The sequence below is a fragment of the Wasmannia auropunctata genome, unplaced genomic scaffold (assembly GCF_000956235.1).
Source record: "Wasmannia auropunctata unplaced genomic scaffold, wasmannia.A_1.0 LD335939.1, whole genome shotgun sequence".
Lineage (NCBI taxonomy): Eukaryota > Metazoa > Arthropoda > Insecta > Hymenoptera > Formicidae > Wasmannia > Wasmannia auropunctata.
The window spans coordinates 269527-279405 of record NW_012026951.1 but is presented as its reverse complement, the minus strand read 5'-3'; the positions used below and the strand labels follow the sequence as shown (position 1 = coordinate 279405).

At 37.4% G+C, this 9879-nt stretch overlaps 1 protein-coding gene across 1 annotated transcript; it reads left to right on the top strand.

Annotated features, from left to right (window-relative positions):
• Positions 1-935: 935 nt before the first annotated feature.
• LOC105455101 lies at positions 936-2728 on the top strand. The gene is made up of 4 exons (XM_011698157.1): positions 936-996; positions 1125-2211; positions 2365-2451; positions 2520-2728. The coding sequence occupies exons 2-4, from the start codon at positions 1168-1170 to the stop codon at positions 2628-2630; spliced, it is 1242 nt and encodes a 413-aa protein (XP_011696459.1). The 5' UTR covers positions 936-996; positions 1125-1167; the 3' UTR covers positions 2631-2728.
• The last annotated feature ends 7151 nt before the right edge of the window (positions 2729-9879 follow it).

Below are 9879 nucleotides of genomic sequence, written 5' to 3'. Positions count from 1 at the left end.
TTAATTTGAAAACTAACAATAATCGCGACGAATAGCGAAACAAGACTTAGGAATTTGTTAGTCTCGATATAATCATGGCTTTTCGCTTATCACCTCCAAAACACTTATAAAGGAATGATTAATAATTGCTGTTTCGTACAATCTGACGCATTCATCTGACGCATCAATTATATCTAAAGCTAATAAACATTATCAAGATATTTCGCAATCTTCCATTAGATTTATATATACTTAAAGTTACAGTAAATTTCTATTTGTGTTGATATAAACTTAAGGAGAAAAGAATATTTGTATCTTAAATGAAATATGAACTGTGTGATCAATATAATGTATTTAAAAAACTTTTTATAACGTAGGACTGATAAAAGATAATACGACTTAATTAAACAATTAAGTAATTGCATTTTGCGTTGCTGTTGAGCATTATATGATCTCTTTCCGATCTGCAATTCACCTTTTATCTGCTGTCTCATAGTATTTCGTAAACATTTATGTTATACAATATAACACTTTAATTAAATTAAATGCTTTTCTTTTCTATTGTTTTTTATTAACAATGTACACACACTTAAAACAGATTAGATGATAATTTGAGTACCGTGTCAATATTTGTACAATAAAATTTGCCACAGAATGTACATATATGAAAGATAAGAAATAAATTTAGAAATTGTGTCATAAAGATCAAATATTCTATACACTCAATAAGAATATGGATTTTGAAAGCAAATGTTGAAAGAAGACGAGGAAATTAATATAAGTATCTTGAAGAGTTACTCGTCCACGTGTAGTCGATACTATCTGTTTTGTGTTTGCATACATAATTTGATGGGTCGTCACAACAATTACACATCATTATTTTACACGCTGTATCCCAAGGGTACAGCCGATCGAAGAGCACCATGGTTACTTGACGCCTAACAAAGTATCCCTTTAGTCTTGCTTCGAGTCAGCAATGCATCGCAGTGTTGAACCTTAATTTTCTGGATGTAAATGGTACGGTATCTAATTCACGTATTTAACGAGAAAAGCAAGTTTAAAGATTACATTTAGGGAAAAAATTCGCATTTGTATTAATGCCACAGTACGTTGATGCAATATAATTAATAATTTTTGCTTTCTAGTCCACGATTGAGATGTTAACACTCACGTGACATTTCGCCGATCATGCTCGATTTGACATCGAAATTCCAAAGACAATTATTGAAGAAATGGCGGCCCTTTCAAGCCACCGACTTTCAATCCTTAATGTGTCCTTGCTTCACTTTTTGCCACATTCTTGGAATATTCCCGTACACGATCAACGCTTCGACCTTCAAGATGTCCAAACCGCGTTACATTCTGTCAACCGTCGTTATCTGCATGATCGGGGTCTTCGAAATCATGCTGCTCCATAGCTGGCTTTCTGGAAAGATGATAGATTTTGAAGACGTACCGAAGGCTCTCGAGGTTCACTTCTACTATATACTTAGCTGTTTCATAACGATCGTCACGTATATCTTGAGCGGTCCACGAATGCGTTTGCTCCAGACCGTAATGGATGTCTCATCAAAGCTGTCCTCGAATACATATAAGAAATTGTCCCAACTAATTCACGCGAAAGACATCAGCGGTTTCTTCTTCTTTCTCGCGATAATGATGATATGTTACAGCAAGCTGAACACCGGCCCTTTACTAAAATTGTACACAATGTACATTGGTTTGGTGGTCTTTCAGATGGATATGCTATACATGAATTGTGTTTATATATTGAAAGCTTGTTTTAAGAGACTCAACGACAAGATCGCGAATCTCCGGAAACTCGTGGTGAAGGATGTGTCGCATCTATTCAGCCGGATATACCATCACGAGCAGAGAAATCCATTTCTACTGATAGAGCTGAAAGCTCTGAAAAAGCAGCATTTGATGATCAGTGACACGGTGCAGATGTTGAATTTGGTCTTCAGTTTGCAGCTCCTCGCTACCATGATCATAACTTTCGGTGAAATTACTTTCGGTCTGTATTTCTACATATCTCAATGGCCGATTTTCAGCAACGAATTGCCTAAAGATCTTTGGTACTCATATTTCATGATGTTTGTAATATATCAGTTTTTTAAAATGTTATTGATGGTATGGGCCTGCGAGACCGGCAAGAATCAAGCTCTTGAAATTGGCACCACCATTCACCTCTTGTTTAATAGCATTAGCGATAAAGAAGTGAAACACGAGGTAATGTAATGTAATTTAATTTGTGTACATTTTTAAAACTTTTTGCGTACTATAATGCGATTTGTTTATATATTAAATCTATTAAATCTATTAAAATCAATAAAGTTATAATTACTCTAGATTTTATATTTATCTCTGGTTCTAACGTTGCAGTTGAAGTTGTTTTCTTTGCAAATATTGCATCGCGAAAATATATTTTCAGCAAAGGGTCTGAATGTAGACGCGACACTTGTAGCTGCAGTAAGTAAATTAATTGTTTGTCTTTATTAATTAAATATATTTTGCTTACTCTGTCATTTTGTTTTTAGATTGTTGGCAACGTTACTACATACGTATTAATCTTAATGCAGTTCCTATTGCTGTCTAATTCCTGCGATGGAAATCCTGTGTCTACGCACAATATTACACAAATAAACTAATTAAAGTAAGGTATCAATCAAAGCAATAAAATATTTTTTAATATATATGCGTATTTACGAAGCGAATTTATACGTATTCTCTCTTTTAAAGAAAAGGTTAGATAGTTATCTCTACTAATATTAGAAAACTGTTTTTCAAAACTCGTTTGCTTGATCAATATCACGAGTCATATATTATCATATATATTTAGATCGATTTTAAATATTTTTTTATTTATCACAAAGAGAGCAATTGGCCAACGACAGGTTCGTCGCTCGTTTCTTCCGTGGTAACTATCTGCTTCTTCTCTCATGGCTTTTCATCTTGTTTTTCCTCTTGAAAATAATTGGTCGCCTGATCGAGATGCGGCACGAATCGCTTCGACCGTGGCGAACGACGCCTTCCTTTTTCTTTCATCTTCTCTTTGTTTCGTTCAATTTAATAAACAGAAAATGGAACATATATCTACGGATTATTCTATACGTATCATCCTTTTAAAATGGTGCGCATTGGAGAAAAAAAACTATATAAAATTATATTCCCTTATTTAATACGAGAAAATTAAAAAATAATAAAACGTTATTTAAAATTGTTTTAGAGATATAACGAATTTTACGCTGCAGATAAACATTAAACGAAAAATATGTAACTTTTTTTTAGGTTTCTCGTTTTCATTTAAAAATATTTGAATGCGAATATTTCAAACTAAATAGAAAACATGCGAAAAATATTTATGCGTTTAAGTAGATGTTATCTAACGTTTAATACAACTGGAGCATGAAAAATAAAAGCACTTGAAGTTATTAATAAAATTATTTTTGCATATAAAAGCAAATAATCTTTAATAATGAGTAAAACGTTGAAATTTTACGACAGTAATATTACTCGCTCATTTTATTAGTACTAATTAAATCTCTCTTATATATAACTACTTATAAAATTACAATTGTAAAGTGTAGCACGTTATGTGTTTTACATTTCAAATGTTCAAACAGCTGAAATTTTAAATTTGAATAATGACATTTAATAATATCATTGTGTAATGAATTGTACAAAATTTCTGATAATATATTATTAATTAAATAATCAATATTTATAAATTAATTAAGTTCTGTCGCTTTCAATGCTGGCAATTTTTAAAAACATTTTTTTGTCAATTTAATTTTGTATAAATATAATTATATAATTAATAATTTTTAATATAATTAGTTTTTTTAATTGTGAGATTATTATTAGATTTATCTTAGATTTATCATTAGAATTAAAATTAAAGCAAAATATTACTAAACTTATTTTTATTTTATTTTAAAATAAAATTATTTTTACTTATTTTTCTCAAATTTTCGAAAATTGATAAGCCATAGCAAGGATCGAAAATTGAACTTATTCATTTTATCGTATCTTTGTGAATTATGTTCGAGACGAAGCACGTTTTTCTTTATTTCTGCCGTCTAGCAGTAAAATATATTATTTTTATGCACACACACATATATTGCTGCATAAATTGTTCCTTTGTATCGTAAATAAAAATTGTTATAAAGACTTGTCTCGAGAGAAGTTGTTCGTGAAGGAAATTTATCGCGAAAAAACTCATATACTGTGGATACGTCACGATTCTAAAATTCGAAGATCGAAAGAAACGAAAAGAAACTACGATATTTCACTTATATCTTCTTCGACGTTGTTCTAATATTACAAAACGTGTCCACAGATAGCAAACGCATAAATGACCGATCTGATTAAGTCGAGACTTTCTCCTAGCGTGCTAATCAAATTTCAAGTAGACGTTAATATGACAGATGAAGATTATAAAGGGTTGTCAACTTGACTAGATATTAACTTCAGCTGGATAGACTTTTCACCGAATTTTATAAGAGTTTGCGATGAAATTTCACGAAGCAATTTCCATGTGTTACATAAATAGCCGGTCTTACTTTGTATGTAACAAAAAACGTCAACTATTTCACATTTCCATTACACGCTATGTGTAAACTCTCTCTCTCTCGCCATGAGATTTCAAGAGTGCGATAAATCTTTTATTTCAAATTCGTCACACACATCCGCATTCTTACCGCTATACTATCCGGTACGAGTTTATGTAAAGACGTCACTCGCAAATTTTTGAGGGCTCCATGTATGTTTTGTATTTCCAAACGGGCGCTCGTAAACACCGCAGTGTGTCACTCTTCATGTGCGCTCATATAACAGAAAAATAACACTGCATATAAAAGCTGAAGACCTCTCCTGCAAAAGTAACGATGAAGCGAGAGGTAGAGATGTGTTCCTCTGTACGAAATGAAATGAAACGATTCAAAGTCACGTTATACATAATATATAAATTTTGTCATCAAAAATTTTCATTTTGCTCTTTTTTGGTCTTTTTCTTTATGATTTTATCACTCATTTTCTCCCTCTTTTTCTTTATTATGATTTGAATTTCCGTATCGTGGAAAAAGAAAGACTAAGCGTCTATTTTAAATTATTCAATTTTAAACCAAAAAAAAAATGAAACACAATCGAGTTCACAATCAAGGAAACCCTTTATATGATGTGACAGTCGTCGAGTGCATTAAGAAGTTGCGATTTAAGATTGGCGTGTTATCGAAACGATAACACGAAAAAGCCGTTTATTCTCTATTTGAAGAAGAAAAAGAGATGAGAGAAAGCGAGACAGAGAGGACGAGAGGGAGAGAGTTGGCGCTCGCGTAACGCGAAAACAACGTTGAATATAAAAGCGGCAGTGATCTCGCTGGAAGATATACACACGAACGAAGAACGAAGATTTCGCGTGACTGGCAGCCGAGAGAAAAGCAGGTGGGAGGGAAATTCTGAGCGGAACGCCGAGCGCGGCATCCCTTCGTGTCTCTCAGTCAGCGCTACGTGACGTCCTCGTTAAAATATAACCGCCAGGATGCCGTGTCTATAGGGCTCTACAGGTCGCACCGGCTCCGCGCGACAGGTCGATTCGGAACGGAATGAAATCTTGCGAGTCGCGCACAGCTGAACGAGCGGGCTCCGTTCGGATTTAGCGTCGTAACGCGAGACGGAGAGTTCGCTCGAGTTAGTCTTGTAATAGTAGAGGCCATTAGGTCGCGACGGCGAGGCTGCGTCTCGTCAGATTATTTCCGTCACAAACTTCTTACAACCGAAGCATCGGTACTTTTACAACAAAGATTATTAGTAAAATAAACTGCCGCAGTAAAATTCGAGATCCGTCTCTCAATGTTTTCAATAAGTAACATCGTGACATTAAAAGTTAGAGAGAGAGAGAGAGAGAGAGAGAGAATGAAAAAGAAAAAATGGGAAATAAAATCTGTTTTGTAATTAATTCCGATTAGACTCTAACAAAGATGTTTTGGAGTCTTATAAAAAGTAAAATGGTAATTTAATTTTTGCTAAGATAAAGCTGACTTCGTACAGAAATCTATATAATTGAACGCAGATTATTTCTGATGCACTCAATATAAAAGAGTAATAATAATAATAATAATAATAAAAACCGAATATCAGATATCAAATGAGTTTGAAAAAACGAGTAAAAAATAAATAACTAAAAAATGTTATGGTAAACAAGAAGGCAGAAACAAAAAATGAAGAAAAAAGGGAGAAGATGTGACGTTTAGAGATACAGTGTAAAAAGATAAATAGATGAAGTTAAATTCACAGCATTTCTAAATGTTGAAATATTTGACGTATGACAATTAACAATTAAAATATGCTATTTATTGCGTCTCGAATATGCAAGATATAACAATTGTTTCCTTTTTTTTTGCATGTTGCAAGTACACCATTTGATTATATGAAATATGATCAAAATGTACTCTCGCGCGTTTTACGAAAAGAAAATAAACGCGTCTTCTCTCTCTCTCTTTCTCTCTGTCTCTCTGATTTTTCAGTGTGCCTCAGTCATTCCAGATTTTGCCTCATTTATCTACAATGTCTATTGGGGAGGTCATTTGTCACCATGTTACAAGCTAGAACAGAAAAATCAGCTTTCACGTAAAGAGATATAAAGGAGAGAGAGAGAGAGAGAGAGAGAAGTGTGTGTGTGTGTGTGTGTTTAAGAGAGAAAGAAGGAGACAGATCGAAAATTGCGAAGAAGCGATGGCGGTCGCATGGAGAGAGAAATGGGCGAAAAAAGCTCATTTCTGCGGGGGTTTATCGGTCGGAGACGTTCCCTCCCCGCTATATTGCAAAGGGAAGCATATGTTCCGGCCAGTCTGTTCCCCTCTTTCTGGCACACCAATGTGCACGCGGACGCTTCCCGTTTTCCCGGTGTCTCCAACGCCGGTGTAACGGCTGCGTTTTATAAAGTACGTGACTCTTCGACGGGGATGTACATTCGCGTCTCTCTGCCACGTTCTATCCCTCCCTCCCGCCGTCACGTCCCCCACGATCCATTTTCCCTCGAGCTATTGTCTTCGCACCACCCGCTCTCTCGTATCCCGATCGCGATCGCGATGCGTTTCAATTCTCATTCGACGTCGCGGTTTCGCGCGGTGTTTGCGAATTCCGTACGTTCACTTCGCCCCACGACGACGTGATGGATGTAGAACGCTCGGATAACCGCCAATAAATAAATGGATTAAATTGGAATGGGACGGGTAATATTTGTGGAGACACAGCGGTGGATTCGCGAATCAGACAGATTCTCCGCGGTCTCTTTCTCTTTCTGACATCATTATTGAAAGTGTTCGTATACAGTTGTACACTTTCGCACGCGAATGGTACACAGGCTGCGTCTCTCGATCGAAAGATTTTACAGGTTTAACTGATTTGCCCGGGAGCTGCGAAGTAGCGCGCGATTAATCTTTGAGAGGCGCAAAATTGATTCCGCGTCCCGACAACTCTGCCGCTTAATAATCCTGTAGAGCCGCAAATCGGATTCGGAAGAGCTTAATGCGGTCGTAATAATAAGTAAGGGAAGAGGATCTTGTGCTACCTTTTATGCCGCGATGTTTTACCGTGACTCCAAAGAAAGATGAGCCAAGATAAGATTATAGAATGGATAAATGGAGGTAGAATGGAGACGCGCAATTTAAAAGAGTAGTGACTAATTCGCGGAGCAGACAGAAAAAGGAAAGTCAGATGGAAAGAAAAATGAAAAAGGATGGAAAAAGATAAGAAGAGCCGTCGTAAGATAAGACGAGAAATAAGGAAGAAGAATAGTAGTCGAAAAAATGAATGTGCCATCGCAGCGTGTCGTGCAAAATTTATAAAAGATTTCAAAGTAAATAACGATTCACGAACTAAATACTATATTGTGCCGATTCGATGAAAAGTTATAACCTGTAAGCATCCCTGATGCGATGTAAGCCGATGGAAAGATTTGCTTCTGCATTACAAGATTGGCGGACGCATCGCGAGAGGGGTCACATCGATTAAACGTCTCGGGAGCGCGACGGCCGCGTTCACCAAGACTTGTCCTCATGTAATTTCCAAGACGTTGTTCAATAAAACAGCACGGTGTCTCGTTGGCGAAGAGCTCCCGGCCGGCCGACCGACCGACCGGATGTGAGTCTCGTGCTTTTAACGTTATTGGAGAGTCGCGTGAATTTTCCGGGACATTCGGGTATTCCCGGGATGTTCTGCGCGAGAGAGAGAGTCGAGCTTCGAAATAATGCTAGCGAACGCGCGGCGCTTAGGAATATTTCATTAATGCCGGAGGGGATGCTCTCGATCCACCTCCCCTCCCTCCCCCTCCCATCCCCCCCGCCGTCTCCCGACTCCTCGTCGTGTACATACACAGCAGCTGCTTTTATTCGACCGCGGAACGATGTGGGCCGTACCGATCATTAGCCTAGACGCGGGCGAGACGCGTGCTTTTTGTGCCCGCGGTCGCGACCCAGCAGAACGGATAATGGATACTTAAGCGCCCTGTTTCGCATTCGGGAGCTGCAGCCGAGCTCCCTTCTTGGCTCGTTCCGAGCTCGGCAATCCTCCTCTTCTGATATATAAATGGGTGGTAGCAACAGTATCCATCTCCGTCGCGCCCCTTTTCACGCGACCCTTCGCGCGCGACGAGGGAGTCGAGCATCGACGTCGACGACGAGAAAAGTAATTGGAGATCGTGAAAGAAAAATGTCAAAAGCTCACGGCGGTGCGTTTCCTTTCTTCTACGGTGCCGGTGGCCCCGTTTTATTTTATATATCACCGTATAAATAGTGCCAGAGCAGATCCGCGATTAGCTCCAAATTAGATTTAAATTTTATGCCAGATTTGGGGTGCGATTGCTCTTTATCTTGATCAACGATTTGCGACGGTAACGACGTACGATGTATAACGCAAGGGGGAAAGAATCGCGTTTGCTAGCCTGCTAAAGAAACGTTTCAATTAGCAATAACACGTGGTTGTGTATGTGTTCGTGTATATGTATATCGACGGATTTTTATGACAGTTCGCAGTGCTCGTTAAATCGCTCTTTTGTAGCACGCTTTTGTAGAGCACGTAAGCTATAAAGGGCTTTATGGCTTTTTATAGGAACAACCCTTATTGTCGGTTGCTCCCGCTCATTTAAATCCATCTGAAATTAGGGTACTGACATAGGTTACACACACACAAGTCGCACACTGTTATTTAAAGAAAAATTAGAACTGTTACAATTTATTTACTCCACAAATTTATTTCTGTAACATTAAAAAAATTGGGATATTGATTTTCATTATATAAAAAGAAGAAAATGGATGGAAAGGATATATTTTTGAATAACTAGGTGTGTGTGTGTATATATATATATATATATATATATATATATATATATATATATACACGTAACAGACACTATATTATTAAAAATGGATAAGTGAAGTAACGCGCTGTAACGTCCGCTATTTGAAGCTTTTACATAATGCAGATCAGTGCAAAACATATGTGATGAAGATGAATAAACAATAATTCATGTCACACGTGAAACATTGATCTGCATCACCGAATGCCGTACATGAAATAATCTTTAAATAATCTCAGGGTTGCTGTTATTTCGGAGCGCGATATTGTATTCTTAAAATGGGACTTGTCGTCTCCTCGTGTGACGTACGAAATATCCGCGGGTAAGGTCGCGGGGAATGGGAATCGGACGCAATTAGAAATGTGACGGGCCACGGCGACGGCGAGCGAAATAAATATATCATTTCGTCGGAACGAGCGCATATGCCGTGGGCGCGCGCGGTTTGGGGGCCGAAATAGAAATCTCCATCCCCCTCCCCTGCCGCCGGCGTGCAGTTATCCTATCCATTTTCGTGAAATTTCGCTGGCAGAATATACGAATTA

What these genes read in the sequence shown, in the direction of transcription:
- LOC105455101 (XM_011698157.1), top strand. Translation starts at nt 1,168, where the DNA reads ATGCTCGATTTGACATCGAAATTCCAAAGACAATTATTGAAGAAATGG. An exon ending in ATAAAGAAGTGAAACACGAG is followed by an intron (nt 2,212 to 2,364) that starts GTAATGTAATGT and finishes CTAACGTTGCAG; the next exon opens with TTGAAGTTGTTTTCTTTGCA. An exon ending in ACGCGACACTTGTAGCTGCA is followed by an intron (nt 2,452 to 2,519) that starts GTAAGTAAATTA and finishes TTTTGTTTTTAG; the next exon opens with ATTGTTGGCAACGTTACTAC.